This window comes from Rhinoderma darwinii, chromosome 1 (genome assembly GCF_050947455.1).
Source record: "Rhinoderma darwinii isolate aRhiDar2 chromosome 1, aRhiDar2.hap1, whole genome shotgun sequence".
NCBI lineage: Eukaryota > Metazoa > Chordata > Amphibia > Anura > Rhinodermatidae > Rhinoderma > Rhinoderma darwinii.
In genome coordinates, this window is record NC_134687.1 from 8,151,998 (window position 1) to 8,177,884 (window position 25,887).

At 43.7% G+C, this 25,887-nt stretch overlaps 1 protein-coding gene across 4 annotated transcripts in view; it reads left to right on the forward strand.

Moving 5' to 3' along the window:
• Window positions 1-25,887, forward strand: part of DYSF (dysferlin) — a 317,692-nt gene that overhangs the window by 45,436 nt on the left and 246,369 nt on the right. For all 4 annotated transcript variants that reach the window (XM_075855618.1, XM_075855599.1, XM_075855606.1 and 1 more), the window contains exons 4-8: window positions 9,602-9,707; window positions 16,607-16,745; window positions 17,893-18,083; window positions 20,668-20,796; window positions 20,875-20,937. In XM_075855618.1, the coding sequence (XP_075711733.1) occupies window positions 9,602-9,707; window positions 16,607-16,745; window positions 17,893-18,083; window positions 20,668-20,796; window positions 20,875-20,937 (628 nt within the window). The remainder of the gene's footprint in view (window positions 1-9,601; window positions 9,708-16,606; window positions 16,746-17,892; window positions 18,084-20,667; window positions 20,797-20,874; window positions 20,938-25,887) is intronic.

Below are 25,887 nucleotides of genomic sequence, written 5' to 3' on the forward strand. Positions count from 1 at the left end.
CATGCATCCTACATCCTCCACTATGTGGTCTTACTATAGGGGGACTGAGGGTCTATGTTATACATATGCTTCCCATAGCTCTCATCGACCTCTTCCTGATCCGGCCACTGATATCTCACAGCCATTGTCTTGTGATATTTTTCTAACCCTTTTTGTTTTTCTCCTACATTGTTGTTATTCAGTTACTAGTCTTGTGTAGGGTTATCAATGTAAACTCTACGTTTCCTTCGTTTTCCTGATCATGGTGTTTGTCCAGCAATGAGATGTAATCGCTACCATCAGGAAGCCAAGGAACCGGTAATGGGGAGCGTGGTCACATAGCACAATAATGGGACCTCTTAATTGGACAGGAATTTCTCGTAGGGTTTATGAGAAATATCATCAAAATCTTGAAACTACTACCCCAAGTAGTGTATAGGAAAATGAGGTTACCTGCTGGCTGAAGATATTCCCAGGTTAGCAAGTCTCTCTGCTATGATGCCCACAGCGTCGATAACCCGAAGGAAAATGGGGAAATTGACCCAAGTTTCTTGTTGCTCGATTCTCCCTCAAAACATGGGAAAATTGTGGGATAGTTGATAGATGGCAGGCAGGTACTCCTCTCCTGATATGATGGGGGTGGTAATGTGCATCTCCGTCTCCCCAATCTACATGTTACACTCATAATTTCCGTTTTGCAATACTCTATTACTTTAAAGGTCAGTGAAGCCCTTCCCAAAAACTGGTATTAATCCTCACTATCCACAATCGAGCCAGAATTCTGGCGTACGTGCTATGTGCCACGTTTATTAACTGTTTTAGACACTTTTTGCGGGGCGCTGAACAAGGGAGCGTGACTTAATGGGAAAGAGCGGTCTAGCAGAAAGGGGAGTGGCTTGAAATACAACACGGTGCGGCAGAAAATGCAGCAACATATTTGCGCAAAAAAAATGGCACCGACTAAGACAAACAATAGGTGGTATAAGGAAGAGAAACGTGTCTAGCAGGTCTAAATAGATGCGTAAAATTGGTCATACAGCGTGCATTATGTTGATACATTTTAAGCATTTTGTGACTGCCTTGTCTAAGTTTACACCGTCTAAAGCTTAGACAGTATTAGTAGATCTGCTCCATTATCTACAGTTTTACTTACCCCTTTACCTGAATCTCCACAAGAAGACACGTTATCCAAGTGCTGAAGTAATGAAGTAGAATTGTCCATTTTTGAGAATACGGAGACTTCCTATAAAAAGTCATATCCATACAGCAAGGAGTCCATCGTCATGAATGACAGACGTCACCAGGGCCATTGTTAATCCACTACCACGGTAAATGTTGACATCACACAAATTAAAGAGAAGATCTCACTGCTCTTATGCACTAGGATAATGGGTCAAATTCTGTGTCATCGTTTGATATTCCATGTTTATGAACATGATTCGAACCCAGAAACTGAAGTTTCCCAGGCAGCATCTCCTCTAACTGAGATATCTGAAATGCTGGACAGCTCCACTACTGAATCTTTTGTCTAGGTTATCTTGATTCATGCTTCTTGGCTAGTTATTAACGCGGAAACCGTGACAACGCCTCCCATTGATTTTGAGTGGAAAAAAACGCTTGCAGGGAAAAAAATGCGACATGACCTATCTTGAGGCGTTTTCCGCCTCAAAAACCCCATTGAAATCAATGAGAGACGGAAAAAACACCGCAAATGGCCGCAACGTATTTTGATGCGTTTTTTCGACGAATTCTTTGGAAAAAAACGCTCAAGATTTTTTCCTTTGCCTGTTGAAGTAAAAAAATTGCACCAAAAAACTTGTCAAGAAAAGTGTGTGGTACAACACCACTTCAAAAAAAACGGAGCTGAGTTTTCCAGACCGAATTTTCTGCCTGTCAAAAACTGTGTGAACTAGGCCTAAATATTCATTGCCTTAATTACCTGATTATAATCACCCTTCTGGCTTCCTAAATAAGCCTGGACCTTTCACTTCTATCTTGCCAAGCTATTGGGCTTCTTGCCTTTAGTCTAGTTCGTGCTGTCTCTCTACAAATTGTTGCTGATTATCTGTGTACCAAACCTGGATTGTTTCCTGACCTCGTCTCTGCCTCACCCTACAACCTATTGCTGCTTATTTATTTACCAACCTGGATTGTTTCCTGACCTTGTCTCTGCCTCACCCTACAACCTATTGCTGCTTATTTGTTTACCAAATCTGGATTGTTTCCTGACTGCGTCTCTGCCTCACGCTACAACCTATTGCTGCTTATTTGTTTACCAAACCTGGATTGTTTCCTGAATACGTCTCTGCCTCGCCCTACAACCTATTGCTGCTTATAGGTTTACCAAACCTGGATTGTTTCCTGAATACGTCTCTGCCTCACCCTACAACCTATTGCTACTTATTTGTTTACCAAACCTGGATTGTTTCCTGACCGCGTCTCCGCCTCACCCTACAACCTATTGCTGCTTATTTATGTACCAAACCTGGATTGTTTCCTGACCTCGTCTCCGCCTCACCCTACAACCTGTTGCTGCTTATTTGTCTACCAAACCTGGATTGTTTCCTGACCACGTCTCTGCCTCACGCTACAACCTCTTGCCTCTTATCTGTGTACAGAACCTGGAATGTTACTTGACTACTCTTGCTATTATCATCCTCCTGACTAATCGGTTCAGCCACTGGACTTATATATAATTCACCTTCATTGGCATTGTTCATTGCCATAGCTACATGGGGTGCACAGACAACTTAAAGAGGATCTGGCACTAGTTTAGTAATGCCCAATCTCCCAGCTATTCATATAGGCGCTGTCACACTGACGATGCTAGTGAAAATTGTGTCCCAAAATGTTTATTATTTTAAAAGTTATGAGCTTTTATCAAAATATGCAAATGAGGCTATACTTGACAAGTGGGTGTCAACACCATTGATTCTCCTGAGGTGGAGCCTCCTCACAGCCTCTGACGCTCTCCTATCAGCATAAAGCTTCTTCACACAGTGTGAGAGACTGAGGCTAGAGGGAAGGAGGCTCACTTCAAATAGACATACCTCGGGCTGTGGACCACCTACAACAGTGGTTCTGGTGGCATATGAAAGATGAAATTCTAATCTTTCATATGACACCAGGATCACACAGTCAGGAATGAAAGCTGTATACTATATGATCACTGGACAGGGAAGGGGGAGAAGCTGTAAGCTGATTAGACAACATCATACAGAAAACATTATATCGCCCAGAGTGAAAAGAAAGAGTCACCTCCTATTTGGCAATTATAGCCTAGTTAGCATAGTTAGAAATATGCTCATAACTTTGCAAATAAGAAACATTTTTGAAAAAAATTACACTGTAATGATCAGCATCATAGCGCCTTTTAGGTTACGGTAGTTAGGAAGGAGGGCATTAATAAATTAGCGACAGAGCCTCTTTAAGCCGCCCCTACATCTAGAGGCCCATAAGTCATCAAAAAAGAAAAGCAGTAGCACATGGAGGTGGTGTGGGGGCACAAGCACTCTGATATAATCCTGCGATACAGAGCTATGTCACAATTGATCAGTGATGTATCTACAATAGAAGCAGACCACACATGAGGCCTGTAGCGACAGAGAGGCCCGGCACTGAACTGCTTCTCTGGCTTCCCGACACAGTCATGGTTTTTCTTGCAGCCACCACTAGGGCGAACTCAATGCATAGAAATTTTAGTAGCTCTGTAGATCCGTATACACTGAGCTCCCCCTAGTGGTGGTTGCAGGCAACGAGAATTTTATTATGTACTTTGTATAGAAAGCAGAGGGTTTGGAGCTCTATGCTGTTGATTTATCAAGGTATTTATGCCAGTTGTCCGATGTTAATAAAATTAAAAATATTATATTATGGGTGTGTGCCCTGTTGATGAATCTGCTGCAAGCTATATAGGGAAGAGATATTGCGCACCTTGCATCAGTATTAATAGAGATGCGCCTACATCTGCAAACCTAAGATCCAACCCCTATACAGTGGACATTAACTTCATTAAAAAGTAGTGCATTTGGGGTATAGCTATAGATTTTGCTACTCCTATGTCTTCGTCCCAGTGCATGTAATTCCAGAATGCCTCTCTACCTAAGGAAGCTTTTACCTTGAGTGGGATCTTCATTTCTGCCGGTCGATAATTGGCTGGAAAGTCGGAAGTCTTGACATCTACAATATAGAAATGTCTCCATCGGTTAACCACACAACAGCTGAGTGTTCGTTTCAATGAATGTAGGTAAATCTCATCTCTTAGGATATTGCTAGTGGACATTTCTGCTTTCTCATGTCCTGGTGGCTTCCCATGAAGATGAAAAATCTTCAAATAGCGTCCGGTAACTTGACATTTGCTTTACCTATCTTATATTCATGTTGTGCTATATCATCTTTTATACTCCAGTTGCATCCAAATCTGCCACACACACATCCCAAACAGCTTAGCTGTGGTCCTTTCTCTGGTGCATTGCATTGTGGAAGATGTAGTTTGTTTGTGTCTAATGTGAACACAACATTTCCCTCAAAGCACCATGATGGAGCATGCTCTATAGAGACACTGAATCAGCAGGGGATGCCAAGGAGATGTAAACTCCCCCAGACACTTAACCTGTAGAAGCAGCAAGGAGATATGAAGTCCAGCCAAGATAGCTGAGAACCATCAGAACTGTGGATGTAACGAGAGTAGCAAACATAAACCTAAAATTAGTAAAGCAAAGTATTAGCAAAATGTAGATTCAACTTTAAATGTCTGTCTAGAAATGGAGATGTAGTTGCAACCAATTTTTTCTATATTTCTCTAATACATCTAAAAAAAATAACATTAAAATGTTACTTTCCAAATAATCTCGATTAAAATATCCTACAGTTTGGGGTACACAGCTCCTATACAGACCTATGTGTTTCCATGGTTACAGACTACATAAAAACCTCATGTAGTCTGATCCGGCAGTCATACTCCTCATCTGTACCTTACTTCTTACCAATGCACATTTAGTAGGAGACAGTAGGAGATTTTTAATATAGACTATTTTCAAAGTTGCTTTATTTTGAACAGTCTCCCCTCAGTTGCTGTTCCCAATGTCTCAGCGGACATGAGGTGTAGATCAGTGGAGGGTCACAGGGAGTGTGGACTGCAGCAGGTTTATACCCCCGGCATGTCTCATTTTCTTCTTCGAATGTTCCTCTACTGATCCATGCCTTATGTCCTCAGAGATGTTGGGTTCTTCGACTATAGTTCAGAAGGCATTCATTTCTATATATTATGAGCAGGTATATACCACATTTGACCAGCACCTCAGAAGTGTCAAAACAATAAGTCTCCATCCCCGATTATCTCTGTTTGAAGACATCTGCATCTGGGAAGTCTCCTGTAAGAGCCTGATCTCCAATATCTTTACCCATTTCGATAGCACTCCATATTCCCCACCCTACAAACATCCATATATGGTCAAATGGGAGACTTGGTTGGGTAGGGAATTCCTGCCCTGGACTCCGGGGGGCTCATATGTTCCAGGGCGGCAAAGGGCTCTCTGCACCCCCTACAAAGAGAACAGTATGAACTCTAATGCCTCATGCACACGAGTCCCGTCAGTGATCCGTGGTGAGATAGGACTTGTCCTATCTTTCCTCGGATCGGAGAATCGGGTCAGTTTTCACGGACTCAATTCACCCACTAAAGTGAATGGGTCCGTGAAGACTATTGGGTGCCACTCGGTGCCGTTAAAAACGTCCCGAGTACCACATCGGTTGTGTGCAACTGGCATAATGGCTTGGTATCACACCTCCGCCGTAAACTCAACCTGCTGATCCCTAATCTCTGCTGTGGATGCCAGATTCATACCGGCTCCTTACAACACATATTCCCGGGACTCCATTTAGGGGATCATTACAATCCCTACAAGAGGAATCTTTGACCTAGACATCCCGTTGGACCCTCTTTTATACCTCCTGAATTTACCCCTCAAGGATTTCGGAAAACTACTTCCCATGTCTTTACCATTGCAGAATGTCTCAGCCCCTCCACCCACAATGGACATCTACGCCGCACAGCAAAGATGTGAGATCCATGGAGTATCTAACTGCTCGCGTTGACAACACGATGGACAATTCCAGTCTACATGGACTTTATTCACAGTGCGTTTACGGTGTACATTGGTGGGTATACGTCCCCCATAGGCTTTTTTTCAGGAAGCCTCTGTTTTTACTCAATGCCTCTGTATGGTGTAACGTAGTCCACTATGCTATTCCATACAGTTAAAAAAAAAAAGGTATGCCAGTGTTCACCGGTCCGATGGAAACCAAAAGGACAATTTTTGGCCATCTGTGGGATAAATGGGACTCATGTTCCGGGAACTTTACTGGTTCATACACCGAACTGCAAACGTAATGTGAATGGACTCTTACTCCATCCCGCTGATTGTACGGCCTTATCGCTTTATTCATTCTCTTGTTTTTTGCCCTTGCTTTCTCCATTCCCGTCAAGCCTGTGTGTACCCTGCTCTTTCCGGTTTACCGCTTGTGCCGCCAAGTATTTACTTTTGTACATTGTTTGTGGTTTTTCTATTATTAAAAAAATCTTCAATAAAAATTATTTGTGAAAAAAAAAAGTCTCCGTCAAATAGTAATAATTTCTATTGCTGAGTGAGGTGTCGGTTCATATCCTACGGGTAAAGCCAAGAAACGTTCCTGGCTGTTTTCTGCTCCTTCTTCGTCCTGTGCAGTGAGACGCCATTGTCTATGAGAGACGTTATTTATGAGCGTCAGAAAGAGAAGATGTTATCCAAGTCCATCACCTCCAGTTTCCCCGCACCCCTCAGGGGCCATCAGTGAGGCTTCCGCCGTCCATTTCCTGTGTTTGTTCCTTCTGGAGAAGACATCCCCCCCGTTGTAGACAGTATTTCGGGGGCTATTAATAATATGTCCCTCTTTATTGTTTGTGTTTGCCAGGATTAGTGTTAGATTTACCGGCTCTTGGTCTCCCGCCAGGGAGTATTTTTCCTTCCGGATATGATGAGTATGGACGCGCATCGTCTTGTGTTGACTCTCAACGTGATGTCTCAGAAATCAATTAACTGAACATAGAGGAGAAGGGTCCCAAACATAAATATGCTGGGCATTGCATGGCATGAGTAGGCACCAAGTCTTAGGCTAATACTTATTAATAGAAATTAGACAAATTTTACCAAATTTTCTGATTTGTCAATCTGTTAACCATTCGCTAGCCGTTAGGATCAGGACTAGATCTAGGTGTGCGGAGGCCACTGGGCAAACTTGAGGGGCAATTAGTTTTTTTTTAAAGGAAAAACAATACTGCTTAATACTTCCCCCCTATAGTGCCATAATCTGGCCACACACTCAACGTAGCTGTCGGACAAACAAGGGTTTATCTGACAGCTATTGCTCCCGACTCCCCCATACGTGTGCACGCTCGGCTTGTGTTTTCAATCGGGAGAAGGGAAAAAGCCACCATCAGTCTCCTCTGGCGGCGGCGTATCTACTAACGATTACTAAGGATTGGAAATTCAGCATGCCGACTCTTCTCTCCCCCAACATCTGACGCAGGCGGAGAGTCGGAACGCTGTCGTACACATTAAATTGTCGGCTGGTCCTGCTGACATTGGCGGTTTCGGCCGACATCCATCTAATGTGTATGGCCAGGTTCAAGGTTTATTTACATGAGCAGATATTCGTATTAGCGATCTTCTGTAAGCGATCGAATAGCGATTCCAGACAAGTATTCACACACAACATTATCGTCTCAGTTATCTTTAGTCGCCTATTTAACAATGTCACGCGTCCGCTATCAAACCATTAATGTTCACGTCACGATGTCAGAACGAACAATGATTATTTGTACGATCAGAGAGCGAATAATCAGTCGTCGGTCAGTTAAGCCCTGTTCACACAGAGTTTTTTTTGGCGTGAATTTTGCCGCGTTTTTTTACCTCTTCAGCAGGCAAAGGAAACAAACCACGAGTGGTTCTTGCCATAAAATGTGTCAAAGAACGCTGTGGCCGTTCGCAGCATTTTTTTTCCGTTTCCCATTGATTTCAATGGGGTTTTTGGGGCTGAAAACGCCACAAGATACGGCATGTCGCTCCTTTTTCCCGCGAGCATTTTTTCCGCTCGCGGGGAAAAAAACTCCTCTACCTCCTATTGAAATCAATGGGAGGCAATTTTGGCCGCTTTTTGCCACGGTTCCCTCGTCAAAAGACGCGTCAAAAAACTTAGTGTCTACAGTGCCTTATTATGGTGACAAACGGAAACCATTAGCAAAATATCCGTCACCACTGAGATCAATGGTGATGCAAACGGAAGCTAAGGTTTCCATTTACCTTTCCGTTGAAGGGTTCCCTGGACCGAAAGCTGCAACGGAAACCCCTCAATGGAAACACAACGCTGATGTGAACAGGTCCTTACACTACTGGTAATGCTTAAATAATAACATCATGATGTAGGATTAGATAGTGGCGGAGGGAAAAAAGTGAAGCCTCCCAACTGTGAAGGCCCTGGGACAAGTGCCCCTTTTGCCCCATTCTATAGTTCAGCCTTGATTGCGATACCTTGGGATTGAGGGGAATAATTTCTCCCAATTAAAGAGGCTCTGTCACCAGATTATAAAAGCCCTGTCTCCTACATAATCTGAACTGCGCTGTAATGTAGATCAGTGTTTTTTATTTCGAAAAACGATCATTTTTTAGCAAGTTATGAGCAATTTTAGATTTATGTTAATTCGTTTCTTAATAGACAACTGGGCGTTGTAAAGAGGAGTGTATGACGCTGACCAATCAGACCAATCAATCAGCGACCAATCAGTGACCAATCAGCGTCATACACTTCTCATTGTTCCAGCCCAGCTTTTTTCACTGCACAGCATGTTCTCGCAAGATCACGCTGTGCTGTCACATGCTCCCACAGTAACTTTACCGAAGTGTCCTGACAATGAATATACATCACCTCCAGCCAGGAAGCGATGTCTACTCACACTCCCGACATTTCGGTAACGTTTCTGTGGGACTTACTCACACAGCACAGCGTGATCTCGCAAGATCACGCTGTGCTGTCATTCATATCCATCTGTACTCACCGCACAGCGTGAACTCGCGATATCACGCTGTGCTGTGTGAGTAAGTCCCACAGAAACGTTACCGAAGTGTCAGGAGTGTGAATAGACATCACATCCTGGCTGGAGGACATTGGACATTTTTGTTTAGATCCAAAGGCTGAAAACCATCCTGAACTAATCTAATCACAGCTAAGGTTTGTTACAGTTGCATCCAGTTTATACCATCCTCTATGAGCTAAACATATCAGCAGCACTAATTTCTCGGTGCTGATTGTTTGTTATAATGTATCAGTTCAGGTAAAATGTATTAGTCTAGAGTCCGGATTGTTTAGCTCACGGACCGGTAGCAAACTGTGAGTTGGGAGAAATATTAGGCTTGTACAGATTTTCTGTGTCTAAATAGACAATGAATAGTTCATTCACTGACAGCAAACAGAGATTTTTTTAAACTCCTTGTCGATAAATCAAATAAAGATTAAAATATATATTAAAAGAAATGAAAGTGAATGTTTATCGTTGTTAGTAACCTCTCACTTGTATTGTTTATGGCAGATCGCTGGGCGAGACGAGGGTTCCCTTGCGAGATCTATTTAATTCCCCCAACCTGACAGCGACATATAACCCTCCTCTTCTGGATGGCAAGAAAATGAGTACTGGGGTGAGTAACAACCCATAAAACACAGGAAATGGTAACACCCAGTCGTCAACTTATTCATACATTTCCAGGAGGAATAACAGAGGAATTGCATAAACACAGATTTCTAAGAATAAATGCTTACTGCATTGCTATTTCATGGAGAAATCAAGTATTTAGTAAATCAGACATGTCCCTATTGTGATGTTTCCTGCCCCCCTGACTGTATTATCAGACCTCCTCACAGTTTAGGGAGCGTTTCCAATAACCCCCCCGCTATTTTAGGGAACTGTTATATATGCGACTCCTGGATATAATGTATAGAACGTGACCTGTATCACCGTGTTGAGACTCCTGGATGCAGAGTGTCGGAGGGGCGGCAGATGGTTTTCTTCGCTCTCTGACTTGTGTCTCCATTTCTGGACAAGGATTTGATGATTCAGCAGTGACGGCGATTCATGACTGATCCAGTGGGAACAATAAACCTGAAGTCAGTCCTGATCCCCAGGATGGCACAACCGATACATAAATGACCGGAATAGTCGCCTGACGCTAGAGACCACCATCTTACCCGCGAGACGCACTATTCTACACTGGAAGAATTTCGGACACTTAGGCCCTGTTCACACAGAGGTTTTTGCAGGCAGATTTTGACCTGCCTGCACGCCGTTTGCCGTGTTTCTCGGGCGCGGTCATTGAGCGCCGCGGGCAAAAGACGCCACGAAAAATGCTTTCTTTGCCTCCCATGTCAATGGGAGGTCAGAGACTGAAATGCCCGAAGAAAGAGCATGTCGCTTCTTTTTCCAGCGAGCGGTTTTTTTTCGGCTCGCGGGAATTAAACGCTTCCGCCCCCATTGAGATCAATGGGAGGCGATTTCAGACGGTTTTTGACGTGGTTTCCGATGCGGTTTCCGCGGCAAAAACGGTGACAAAAAAAAATCTGTGTGAACAGGGCCATTGGTTCCTATCCTAAAAGACGCATTGTGCCCCTTTGTGCGCGCTGTATTATCATGATCGTCAACAGAGCTTGATACTGCGCCAGAGCCAGGGCGATTTTATAGAAAATAAGGCTCAGGTCAGCAAGCGAAGTAGGGCCCCCTCCACCATTTATAGTCCAATTTTCTCATAATTCCAAAATCTCTGTAGTTAAAGGGTATGTTCACACGGCAGCGTCCATAACGGCCGAAATTACGGGGCTGTTTTCAGGAGAAAACAGCCCCGTCATTTCAGCCGTAACGGCATGTGCAGGCGCTTGAACGCCGCGTCTATTACGGACGTAATTGGCGCTGCTTTTCATTGGAGTCAATGAATAACGGCTCCAATTACGCCCCAAGAAGTGACAGGTCACTTCTTTGACGCGAGCGTCTATTTACGCGCCGTCATTTGACAGCGGTACGTAAATACACGCCTCGTGTGAACAGACAGACATCAGCCCATTGCTTTCAATGGGCAGATGTTTGTCAACGCATTCAAGCCGCATTTTTCGGGCGTAATTCGGGGCAAAAACGCCCGAATTACGTCCGTAATTAGTGTTTGTGAACATACCCAAAGGGTTAATTGTAAAATCCCTGATGGTCGAAAACAATGAAAGAGTTAATTTTACATCCCCTGGTGGTCGTAAGTAAACTTAGATTGCCCCAGGGCATCCGATCCTCGTGGGCAACATACGTTCGTAGATTAGCAACAAGTAGGGAACAGAAGTAGGAAGTATGACTGCAAGGTCAGACTACACAGGGTTTGTTTGTAGTCTGTTACCATGGAGATGTAGATGTCTGCATAGAAGCTGTATACACAAAACGGTGGGAGATTTGTAATCAAGACCTATTGAAAAGTTGCTCCAATTTTCATTTCAGATGTACTGTAACAACAGAAGACGTAAGGGCAATTACCTAGTTTGCCACCCCCTAAATCAGGCCCTGGTCAGAACATCCATTGTACGGACATGTGTCACTTGTATACATTAAATTCCTCTTGTGCTTCATCTTAGAGTCGCTATACATATGCCGCAGGGGCAAAGATTCTAATTGCTGCCCAACACAGAGGGGCTTGTTGGTGCTGCCCCCTGGCGGCCAGCACATGCACCATCAGCCCTTTCCCCCTAATTATACCTCTGCAGACACCATGTCCATTATAAACAGAGCATATTACGAGGCTGGAGGAAGGAATGAATGTGTTGCGATGGATCCAACTTCTATATTTAGCTGATCTGGAGGGCCGGGAGGAGAACACAAGCTGCGGCGTATATTTAGATGATGTGGCTGTGTTTATACTTTATCTGCGAGAGGTTTCCTGCCGCCCCTAAACTGCACTCTTGGCTGTGATGGGATCACTTTATTCACATGGACAGTTTCTCACCCCGTCTCACAGAGGGAATAGTGATATCCTCCCTCCTCCGAAATCATGATTAGGCGTCTAATATTATATTCCTTTTACATTAAAATCTATGTGTCCTTTTTCTCAACTTTTTTTTTATTGCTTCAGTGCATCTTAAATGAAAAACGAAAACAACTTTACAATAGGTCTTGATTAAAAATGTTCTACCGTTTTATGTATACACCTCCTATAAACACCTTAGACCGCTATAAACAGCCCAACCGGGAAATGCTGTTGTTTTGTGGGGATGCAGAGAGGAGAGAGAGGACGTCAGACAGAGAGTGAGAGAGGGGTGAGAGGACGTCAGACAGAGAGTGAGAAAGGGGAGAGAGGATGTCAGACAGAGAGTGAGAGGGGAAAGAGGACGTCAGACAGAGAGTGAGAGAGGGGAGAGAGGACGTCAGACAGAGAGTGAGAGAGGAGAGAGAGGACGTCAGACAGAGAGTGAGAGATGGTAAAATACAGAATACACATAGATAGTGGATTAGTGTCAGCGAGTGTGTTTCATAGTGACGAGAAGAGAATAGATAGTTAGATTTACCATCATTTGATAGAGAGATAGATTTTAGAGAGATATGGGAGTCCGTGTTAGTGTTAGACAGGCAGTCATTGCTGTGAGTGAGTGCTGTTGCAGCTATACAATTCTTACATTAATTTGTGAATCACCAATCTTCATCACATCATTCACAAATCTTTTCCTTACCACCGGCTACCATCCGTTTACCCACAGCCATATATGTTGCTGCCATTTTGACATTACTAATGCTGTCTTGGGGTTAAAGAGCTTGAAAGGGGTTGGATACAGTCCTAGAAGGGCTCAGAATGTCACACGCCACTTTTCAGGGCAATCGGGGAACTTTCGATTCGCAAAGAATTTATTCAGAGAGAATCTAATCTGACGGCCGGTTTGATAGAATTGGACCTGAAACTAATTTCGTGAAATTCACCCATCTCTGATTGCCATCCATCTGCCCCTATTTCTTACTAATATACATTCGGTAGGTTAGCAGCAAGTAGGGGACAGATAAAGGTAGTATGACTGCAAGATCAAACTACACAGGGATTGTTTGTAGTCTGTTACCATAGAGATGTAAATGCCTGCATAGGAGCTGTATACACAAAACGGTAGGATATTTTAAATCAAGACCTATTACAAAAGTTGCTTCACTTTTCATTTTACATGCACTGTAACAACAGAAGGGGTCATGTCTGGAGTGACAATCTGTTGATTCTGTGAGTTTACTGAAGGGCTGCTCTGAGGAACTGTAGAAGGGCCGGTGTCTTGTACAAAAACAAATGAATATATAGGTCCAAAGTAGAGATAAAGGAGTATAAAGCTGCCATGGATAAAAAGAAGCGGCTGAGATCGTGGTCATGACTTGCACAGTAACATCTATGAAGCTGCTGCAGCCACTAATGCCTTCAGTTCAGGGGGACAAGTTTTACACCTATAAACACCTGATAAGGTTAGAAACTTCTGCCTTCACTCAAATATTGTCTCCTGACTGGAAGATGAAAGACAAGAGTGGCAGTAATCAGAGATCATGTAGTCAGAGATCATGTAGTCAGAGGTCATGTAGTCAGAGGTCACGTAGTCAGAGGTCACGTAGTCAGAGATCACGTAGTCAGAGATCACGTAGTCAGAGATCATGTAGTCAAAGATCACGTAGTCAGAGGTCATGTAGTCAGAGGTCATGTAGTCAGAGATCATGTAGTCAGAGATCATGTAGTCAGAGATCATGTAGTCAGAGATCATGTAGTCAGAGATCATGTAGTGAGAGATTATGTAGTCAGAGGTCATGTAGTCAGAGAATATGGTCAGAAATAATGTAGTCAGAGATCATATAGTCAGAGGTCATGTAGTCAGAGATTATGTAGTCAGAGGTCATGTACTCAGAGATTATGTAGTCAGAGGTGGAGTAGACAGAGATTATGTAGTCAGAGATTATGGTCAGAAATAATGTAGTCAGAGGTCATGTAGTCAGAGATCATGTAGTCGGAGGTCATTTAGTCAGAGGTCATTTAGTCAGAGGTCATGTAGTCAGAGATCATGTAGTCGGAGGTCATTTAGTCAGAGGTCATGTAGTTAGAGATCATGTAGTTAGAGGTCATGTAGTTAGAGGTCATGTAGTTAGAGATCATGTAGTTAGAGGTCATGTAGTCAGAGATCATGTAGTCAGAGATCATGTAGTCAGAGATCATGTAGTCAGAGATTATGTAGTCAGAGGTCATGTAGTCAGAGATTATGTAGTCAGAGGTCATGTACTCAAAGATTATGTAGTCCGAGGTGGAGTAGACAGAGATTATGTAGTCAGAGAATATGGTCAGAAATAATGTAGTCAGAGGTCATGTAGTCAGAGATCATGTAGTCGGAGGTCATTTAGTCAGAGGTCATTTAGTCAGAGGTCATGTAGTCAGAGATCATGTAGTCGGAGGTCATTTAGTCAGAGGTCATGTAGTTAGAGATCATGTAGTTAGAGGTCATGTAGTTAGAGATCATGTAGTTAGAGGTCATGTAGTCAGAGATCATGTAGTCAGAGATCATGTAGTCAGAGATTATGTAGTCAGAGGTCATGTAGTCAGAGATTATGTAGTCAGAGGTCATGTACTCAAAGATTATGTAGTCCGAGGTGGAGTAGACAGAGATTATGTAGTCAGAGAATATGGTCAGAAATAATGTAGTCAGAGGTCATGTAGTCAGAGATCATGTAGTCGGAGGTCATTTAGTCAGAGGTCATTTAGTCAGAGGTCATGTAGTCAGAGATCATGTAGTCGGAGGTCATTTAGTCAGAGGTCATGTAGTTAGAGATCATGTAGTTAGAGGTCATGTAGTCAGAGATCATGTAGAGGTCACGTAGTCAGAGATCATGTAATCAGAGATCAAGTAGTCAGAGATCATGTAGTCAGAGGTCATGTAGTCAGAGGTCATGTAGTCAGAGATCATGTAGTCAGAGATCATGTAGTCAGAGATCATGTAGTCAGAGATCATGTAGTCAGAGATTATGTAGTCAGAGGTCATGTAGTCAGAGGTGGAGTAGACAGAGATTATGTAGTCAGAGAATATGGTCAGAAATAATGTAGTCAGAGATCATGTAGTCGGAGGTCATTTAGTCAGAGGTCATTTAGTCAGAGGTAATTTAGTCAGAGGTCATGTAGTCAGAGATCATGTAGAGGTCACGTAGTCAGAGGTCACATAGTCAGAGGTCACATAGTCAGAGGTCACGTAGTCAGAGATCATGTAGTCAGAGGTCATGTAGTCAGAGATCTTGTAGTCAGAGATCATATAGTCAGAGGTCATGTAGAGGTCCCATAGTCAGAAGTCATGTAGTCAGAGGTCGTGTAGTCAGAAATTATGGAGAAATCCTTCAAAGCTAAAAAATGTGTAAAGCAAATAGAGTAAAATCTAGTTATTTATTCCAGAGGTCCGATCACAGACGGCTAACGACACAAGAGCGGACACCAACAGCAGAGGGCCTCTGTGCAACACTATATATCCGTGATTTCCAACTAAATAACTACAGAATAATATACAGAATACTTCAGACTTTGCATAGTATGATGCTGCATAGATCCTCTCACCATCTACTGGTTGTGGGCTCAACAATATAAGCAATAAAAACATTCATGCAAAAAAAACAAAACATAGGAATCGGTAAAACATTTCATCTTCATTAGAGAACACAATAAAACCATAAACCAAAGATTAAAAATGAGTCCCAAAAACAGAAACAGACGATCTCCCGGGGTCATGTGACCGAGATAAGCAAAGTTAGAGAGCCAGATAGACATAATACCCATAATAGTAATACATGTGTAGAGAAAAACATCACAGCAATCTACATAGCGGCACGTCAGAGGATTACACACGTAACACACCCACAATATGATGAGCCACAGGGGCAGCATCATCCCCAACGTGCGCTGCGGCACGCAACGAGGGCTAGACCTCTTCATATTGTGGGTGTGTTACGTGTGTAATCTTCTTGTTTACATCTAGAGGCTGAAAACGCGTCCTGACCTGATACGTCTCACAGCTGAGAGTTTGTTAAAATTGTATCCAGTCGATCATTTTCTGGACTCGAGGTTGATACATTGTATCCAGGAGTGTAGCTATAGGGGCTGGAGAGGTAACAATTGCACCCTGTGAGGAGACACCAGCATTGTACATGGCACATCTATTTTTTGTATGTATTTAGCTCACAGAGGATTGCTTCCCTCAGCTGTGACAAGTATTAGGTTATTACATGGTTTTCAGCCTTTGGAAGTAAACCAAAATAGTTTCCATTCACTGATAGAAAGCAGAGGTAGTGATGTTTTGAAACAGAGTATATTAGAAAGTTGCAGAATGTTTTATTAGACAACTGGGGGTTAAGTTACTGCCCCTCTGATTGTCTCTCCCATCATGTCTTAGGAAGGAACACAGATTTCATATCCCGGGAGAAGCTTTCTCTTGTGCTCACTGTCGCCCCCTGCTGAGTAACACGCTTGATATGAGTTGCTAACTTGAGTGAGATTCTGTATAATAACACGTCTTATTTCATATTTTTCAGGCCACATTAACCTTGCAGATTTCATACTTTCCACCACCGGGGGCAGCACCTTTGTTTCCTCCACCATCAGCTGTTCCGGCAGTGAAGGAGCCCACACCATCTCTCAGTGATGTGGACACTGTTAGTCAGCTGCAGTTTGGTATGTCCGCACCGTGCATGATCTGTGATATACTTTGGTGTCCGGTTAATGAGGGAATATGAATTTTCAGCTGGAATCCTGATGTCTGATGTCACTGCCGTTGCATAGTAAATATCCAGAGAGTGCACTGGGTGACAACTGCAAATCTCCTTAGACTGGTGTATTCTGCTGCGGTCACTCAATCTCCCCCAGGCTGCATCCTGTAGATGATGTAAGGCTGTTAAGAACGAATCACCTATTCCCTTTTCCTGAATTGGGCTCGAGTTTTTACACTGCCTGTGACATGCTGCGTGCTGCTGTACAGAGCACAGCCTGCAGCCTCTCCTGGGCATTAGAACTGCTTCTGTGATTTTCCAGCATCCTGAACACATTCAAAATGATCTATAGGTTCTAATAGACATGATCTGACGCCACCTTCCTCTATGATGTCTAGGGATGGCATCTTGAGACATGTAGTTACCAGAGTCATTATCTTCTAAGAATGCCAGGAAGAGGTAGCATGGGGGCATACCTCCCAGCCACTCAGTTTTTTGGTGGAATGTTTGTTTAAACAGGCCTTAAAGGGGCAAATGTGCCATAAAGAAAGTCTTTATTAGGTTCTTTAGGCCGGATTCGTTGAGGCTTAAAATGTTCTACAACTGGGGATTGTAATATTGGGAGGTATATGGAAGGAATAGGACACTGTTATAATGGGGGCGTGGTTAGAGGGTGGTAGCAGTGATGTCATGTTTCTGCTGTAGTCTCTCTTTAAGAGATAACTTGTATACAGTGTATATGAGAATATACCCCGGTACTGTATGTATGCGCTCGTTATCTATGTGATCATGTGAATACTTCATTGCTCCCTTATAATGATGGGTTGGACCTGATATTAAGTAACCACATGTTATTCGTATCATTTGCATATTTATATATTAATGAGTATAAGGTAGTCATGTGATAATGACCCGAGCTCAGGGGCGTAGCTGTGGCGTGTCTGACAGGGCGATTTACTTTTTGATGGAAATGTTTTTGGGTGAGCTGACCTACAATTTATCTGCAGTGCCCACCAGTGGTGACATATAGTAATTACACCTGTCTGGTTGCTGTGGTATTAGTGTCGATTTCTTTGTGTTTGTAGCAGAATTCAGTCATTTATTCTTTATAGATACAACCATAGAGGAGGACACAGAAGACCAGACAGGCAGTGGAGATGAGGGGGAAACAACATCCCTTATGCGGGGATCGGAGCAGCCCAGTCTTCCCCAAAGAAACGCAGCTGTCGTCCCTGTGCAGGGTGTCAGGAGAAGGAGGAGTGTGCCGAAAAAACAGCTGTCAAATAAACCTCAGGACTTCCAAGTAAGTGACAAATCGACGACGGGACATTCAGAGCATTACGTGTCCTGCAAATAAGCCGGGTCATAAATCAGGCAAAGTTACTGACATGGGGCCAAGAACAGGGGGCCAATTTCAAAATTCAACATCCCCTATCCTATCGAACCTAATAAGCTGTCTTAGCTAGCCTTGTATTAAATAAAAAAAAATCTTCCAGAAACAGCGCCACTTTTTTTGCATAGGCTGTGTCTGGTATTGCAGCTCAACCCTATTCACTTGAATATCAGACATAGGCTTCTAATTGGGTATTGAGTATCAGCTGACTGTACTATCCGTACATAATAATAATAATATAATATTTTCGTCATGGATGCATTTCTCGGTCCAGGTGAAAGAAGTAATTGTTGTCCCTTAATTTCTTATTTCCTTTGTGTCGGGAGTATAATGAGAATTTCTCTCTATTACTTCCTCGTACTGTGGCAGCGTTCCCATATATTATAATACAGCTGCTATTATCATTATAGTCACAGAGCGGTGACCGTCAGCAACTAGGACTATGCCGGTTACATGATAGCTGTTGTCATCCAGCCATACACAGGGGACACAACTTATCACCATATGTAGACTATGAGGTACCCTAGATGATAATAATAATAGTAATAGTAATAATAAAATCTGCTGGCTGTGAACGGAAACAGTCAACAAGCATGTGGACAGTCACACATCCCTGTACATCAGATTACTGTACAGTTCCTGGTGAAAAGATGATACTTTCCACAATGCAAATCACCAGAACGAGTTTCGTGCAGGCACTGAACAAGCAGGTAAGTCTAGAGGTTTTCAGCCCTGAAGTCTGTAGGATTGTGAATGCAGCTCTGGAGTATAATACAGGATGTAACTCAGGATCAGTACAGGATAAGTAATGTAATGTATGTACACAGTGACTCCACCAGCAGAATAGTGAGTGCAGCTCTGGAGTATAATACAGGATGTAACTCAGGATCAGTACAGGATAAGACCTGTAATGTATGTACACAGTGACTCCACCAGCAGAATAGTGAGTGCAGCTCTGGAGTATAATACAGGATGTAACTCCGGATCAGTACAGGATAAGTAATGTAATGTATGTACACAGTGATTCCACCAGCAGAATAGTGAGTGCAGCTCTGGCGTATAATACAGGATATAACTCAGGATCAGTACAGGATAAGTAATGTAATGCATGTACACAGTGACTCCACCAGCAGAATAGTGAGTGCAGCTCTGGAGTATAATACAGGCTGTAACTCCGGATCAGTACAGGATAAGTAATGTAATGTATGTACACAGTGATTCCACCAGCAGAATAGTGAGTGCAGCTCTGGCGTATAATACAGGATGTAACTCAGGATCAGTACAGGATAAGTAATGTCATGTATGTACACAGTGATTCCACCAGCAGAATAGTGAGTGCAGCTCTGGAGAATAATACAGGATGTAACTCAGGATCTGTACAGGATAAGTAATGTAATGTATGTACACAGTGACTCCACCAGTTGAATTGTGAGTGCAGCTCTGGAGTATAATACAGGATGTAACTCAGGATCAGTACAGGATAAGTAATGTAATGTATGTACACAGTGACTCCACCAGCAGAATAGTGAGTGCTGCTCTGGAGTATAATACAGGATGTAACTCAGGATCAGTACAGGAAAAGTAATGTAATGTAATGTATGTACACAGTGACTCCGACAGCAGAATAGTGAGTGCAGCTCTGGAGTATAATACAGGATGGAACTCAGGATCAATACAGGATAAGTAATGTAATGTATGTACACAGTGACTCCACCAGCAGAATAGTGAGTGCAGCTCTGGAGTATAATACAGGATGTAACTCAGGATCAATACAGGATAAGTAATGTAATGTATGTACACAGTGACTCCACCAGTTGAATTGTGAGTGCAGCTCTGGAGTATAATACAGGATGTAACTCAGGATCAGTACAGGATAAGTAATGTAATGTATGTACACAGTGACTCCACCAGCAGAATCGTGAGTGCAGCTCTGGAGTATAATACAGGATGTAACTCAGGATCAGTACAGGAAAAGTAATGTAATGTAATGTATGTACACAGTGACTCCGACAGCAGAATAGTGAGTGCAGCTTTGGAGTATAATACAGGATGTAACTCCGGATCAGTACAGGATAAGTAATGTAATGTATGTACACAGTGACCCCACCAGCAGAATAGTGAGTGCAGCTCTGGAGTATAATGCAGGATATAACTCAGGATCAGTACAGGATAAGTAATGTAATGTATGTACACAGTGACTCCGACAGCAGAATAGTGAGTGCAGCTCTGGAGTATAATACAGGATGTAACTCAGGATCAGTACAGGATAAGTAATGTAATGTATGTACACAGTGACTCCACCAGCAGAATAGGGAGTGCAGCTCTGCAGTATAATACAGGATGTAACTCAGGATCAGTACAGGATAAGTAATGTAATGTATGTACACAGTGACTCCGACAGCAGAATAGTGAGTGCAGCTCTGGAGTATAATACAGGATGTAACTCAGTATGGGAGATTGATTTGTAATATTTCTTATATGTATTTCTCTGTAGATTCGAGTTCGGGTGATTCAGGGGCGGCAGTTACTCGGCATTAACATCAAACCTGTGGTAAAGGTGACGGTGGCCGGACAGACTAAAAGAACGCGGATACGTAAAGGCAACAGTCCGTTCTTTGATGAGGTGATAGCTGTGGGCTGCAGCGCTGTGCGGGGTGTAGTCATCAATCACATGTAGTAAAGTTGTCGCTTTTCATTTTAGACGTTTTTCTTCAACATCTTCGAGTCTCCTGCTGAGCTCTTCGATGAGCCCGTCTTCCTGACAGTGAGTATTCAAGTTTTCATACTATGACAGTTCAAGAGTACTAGTAAAAGGGGTGGGGCTGTGACAACCTCCTATTCCTTTGCTACAGTGTGTATTACAGATAACTGTAACCCAGCTGATGCAGAACCTCATCGTAAACCAGCAGCTGCAGCATATTTTATACACCTCAGATGTTGCAGAACCTCATAATACACACCAGAGATATTTCAGATCCGCATCATACACATCCTTGCGGCTGCAGCACCTCATAATACACTCCAGTCGCTGCAGAACTCCATAATACACACCCCAGTCATTGCAGCACCTCACAATACACACTTCAGCTGCTGCAGAACCCCATAATACACACCTCAGCTGCTGCAGAACCTCATAATACACACCTCATCTGCTGCAGAACCCCATAATACACACTTCATCTGCTGCAACACCTTATAATATACACCTCAGCTGCTGCAGAACCTCATAATACACACCTCATCTGCTGCAGAACCCCATAATACACACCTCATCTGCTGCAGAACCTCATAATACACACCTCATCTGCTGCAGAACCCCATAATACACACCTCATCTGCTGCAACACCTTATAATATACACCTCAGCTGCTGCAGAACCTCATAATACACACCTCAGCTGCTGCAGAACCTCATAATACACACCTCATCTGCTTCAACACCTTATAATACACACCTCAGCTGCTGCAGAACCCCATAATACACACCTCATCTGCTGCAACACCTTATAATACACACCTCAGCTGCTGCAGAACCCCATAATACACACATCAGCTGCTGCAGAACCTCATAATACACACCTCATCTGCTGCAGAACCCCATAATACACACCTCATCTGCTGCAACACCTTATAATATACACGTCAGCTGCTGCAGAACCTCATAATACACACCTCAGCTGCTGCAAAACCTCATAATGCACACCTCAGCTGCTGCAGAACCTCATAATACTCACCTCAGCTGCTGCAGCACCTCATAATACACACCTCAGCCGTTGCAGAACCTCATAATACACACCTCATCTGCTGCAGAACCTCATAATACAACTCATCTGCTGCAGAACCTCATAATACACAACTCAGCTGCTGCAGAACCTCATAATACACACCTCAGCTGCTGCAGAACCTCATAATACACACCTCATCTGCTGCAACACCTTATAATACACACCTCAGCTGCTGCAGAACCCCATAATACACACCTCAGCTGCTGCAGAACCTCATAATACACACCTCATCTGCTGCAGAACCCCATAATACACACCTCATCTGCTGCAACACCTTATAATATACACCTCAGCTGCTGCAGAACCTCATAATACACACCTCAGCTGCTGCAGAACCTCATAATACACACCTCAGCTGCTGCAGAACCTCATAATACACACCTCAGCTGCTGCAGAACCTCATAATACACACCTCAGCTGCTGCAGAACCTCATAATACACACCTCATCTGCTGCAGAACCTCATAATACACACCCCAGCTGCTGCAGAACATCATAATACACACCTCATCTGCTGCAGAACCCCATAATACACACCTCATCTGCTGCAACACCTTATAATATACACCTCAGCTGCTGCAGAACCTCATAATACACACCTCAGCTGCTGCAGAACCTCATAATACACAACTCAGCTGCTGCAGAACCTCATAATACACACCTCAGCTGCTGCAGAACCTCATAATACACACCTCAGCTGCTGCAGAACCTCATAATACACAACTCAGCTGCTGCAGAACCTCATAATACACACCTCATCTGCTGCAGATCCTCATAATACACACCTCCGCTGCTGCAGAACCTCATAACACACACCTCAGCTGCTGCAGAACCTCATAATACATACCTCATCTGCTGCAATACCTCATAATACACACCTCAGCTGCTGCAGAACCTCATAATACTCACCTCAGCTGCTGCAGCACCTCATAATACTCACCTCAGCTGCTGCAGAACCACATACTACACACCTCAGCCGTTGCAGAACCTCATAATACACACCTCATCTGCTGCAGAACCTCATAATACAACTCATCTGCTGCAGAACCTCATAATACACAACTCAGCTGCTGCAAAACCTCATAACACACACCTCAGCTGCTGCAGAACCTCATACTACATACCTCATCTGCTGAAATACCTCATAATACACACCTCAGCTGCTGCAGAACCTCATAATACTCACCTCAGCTGCTGCAGCACCTCATAATACACACCTCAGCTGCTGCAGAACCACATACTACACACCTCAGCCTTTGCAGATCCTCATAATACACACCTCATCTGCTGCAGAACCTCATAATACAACTCATCTGCTGCAGAACCTCATAATACACACCTCAGCTGCTGCAGAACCACATACTACACACCTCAGCTGCTGCAGAACCACATACTACACACCTCAGCTGCTGCAGAACCACATAATACACACCTCATCTGCTGCAGAACCTCATAATACATACCTCAGCTGCTGCAGTACCACATACTACACACCTCAGCCATTGCAGAACCTCATAATACACACCTCATCCATTGCAGAACCTCATAATACACACCTCATCTGCTGCAGCACCTCATAATACACACCTCAGCTGCTGCAGAACCACATACTACACACCTCAGCCGTTGCAGAACCTCATAATACACACCTCATCTGCTGCAGAACCTCATAATACAACTCATCTGCTGCAGAACCTCATAATACACAACTCAGCTGCTGCAGAACCTCATAATACACACCTCAGCTGCTGCAGAACCACATACTACACACCTCAGCTGCTGCAGAACCACATACTACACACCTCAGCTGCTGCAGAACCACATAATACACACCTCATCTGCTGCAAAACCTCATAATACATACCTCAGCTGCTGCAGTACCACATACTACACAACTCAGCTGCTGCAGAACCACATAATACACACCTCATCTGCTGCAGAACCTCATAATACACACCTCAGCTGCTGCAGTACCACATACTACACACCTCAGCCATTGCAGAACCTCATAATACACACCTCATCTGCTGCAGAACCTCATAATACACACCTCAGCTGCTGCAGAACCTCATAATACACAACTCAGCTGCTGCAGAACCTCATAATACACACCTCAGCTGCTGCAGTACCACATACTACACACCTCAGCCATTGCAGAACCTCATAATACACACCTCATCTGCTGCAGAACCTCATAATACACACCTCATCTGCTGCAGAACCTTATAATACACACCTCAGCTGCTGCAGAACCTCATAATACACACCTCAGCTGCTGCAGAACCTCATAATACACACCTCAGCTGCTGCAGAACCTCATAATACACACCTCAGCTGCTGCAGAACCTGATAATACACACCTCATCTGCTACAGCACCTCATAATACACACCTCATCTGCTGCAGATCCTCATAATACACACCTCAGCTGCTGCAGAACCTCATAACACACACCTCAGCTGCTGCAGAACCTCATAATACATACCTCATCTGCTGCAATACCTCATAATACACACCTCAGCTGCTGCAGAACCTCATAATACACACCTCATCTGCTGCAACACCTTATAATACACACCTCAGCTGCTGCAGAACCCCATAATACACACCTCAGCTGCTGCAGAACCTCATAATACACACCTCGTCTGCTGCAGAACCCCATAATACACACCTCATCTGCTGCAACACCTTATAATATACACCTCAGCTGCTGCAGAACCTCATAATACACACCTCAGCTGCTGCAGAACCTCATAATACACACCTCAGCTGCTGCAGAACCTCATAATACTCACCTCAGCTGCTGCAGCACCTCATAATACACACCTCAGCCGTTGCAGAACCTCATAATACACACCTCATCTGCTGCAGAACCTCATAATACAACTCATCTGCTGCAGAACCTCATAATACACAACTCAGCTGCTGCAGAACCTTATAATACACACCTCAGCTGCTGCAGAACCTCATAATACACACCTCATCTGCTGCAACACCTTATAATACACACCTCAGCTGCTGCAGAACCCCATAATACACACCTCAGCTGCTGCAGAACCTCATAATACACACCTCATCTGCTGCAGAACCCAATAATACACACCTCATCTGCTGCAACACCTTATAATATACACCTCAGCTGCTGCAGAACCTCATAATACACACCTCAGCTGCTGCAGAACCTCATAATACACACCTCAGCTGCTGCAGAACCTCATAATACACACCTCAGCTGCTGCAGAACCTCATAATACACACCTCATCTGCTGCAGAACATCATAATACACACCTCATCTGCTGCAGAACCCCATAATACACACCTCATCTGCTGCAACACCTTATAATATACACCTCAGCTGCTGCAGAACCTCATAATACACCTCAGCTGCTGCAGAACCTCATAATACACAACTCAGCTGCTGCAGAACCTCATAATACACACCTCAGCTGCTGCAGAACCTCATAATACACACCTCAGCTGCTGCAGAACCTCATAATACACACCTCAGCTGCTGCAGAACCTCATAATACACACCTCATCTGCTGCAGATCCTCATAATACACACCTCCGCTGCTGCAGAACCTCATAACACACACCTCAGCTGCTGCAGAACCTCATAATACATACCTCATCTGCTGCAATACCTCATAATACACACCTCAGCTGCTGCAGAACCTCATAATACTCACCTCAGCTGCTGCAGCACCTCATAATACTCACCTCAGCTGCTGCAGAACCACATACTACACACCTCAGCCGTTGCAGAACCTCATAATACACACCTCATCTGCTGCAGAACCTCATAATACAACTCATCTGCTGCAGAACCTCATAATACACAACTCAGCTGCTGCAGAACCTCATAACACACACCTCAGCTGCTGCAGAACCTCATACTACATACCTCATCTGCTGAAATACCTCATAATAC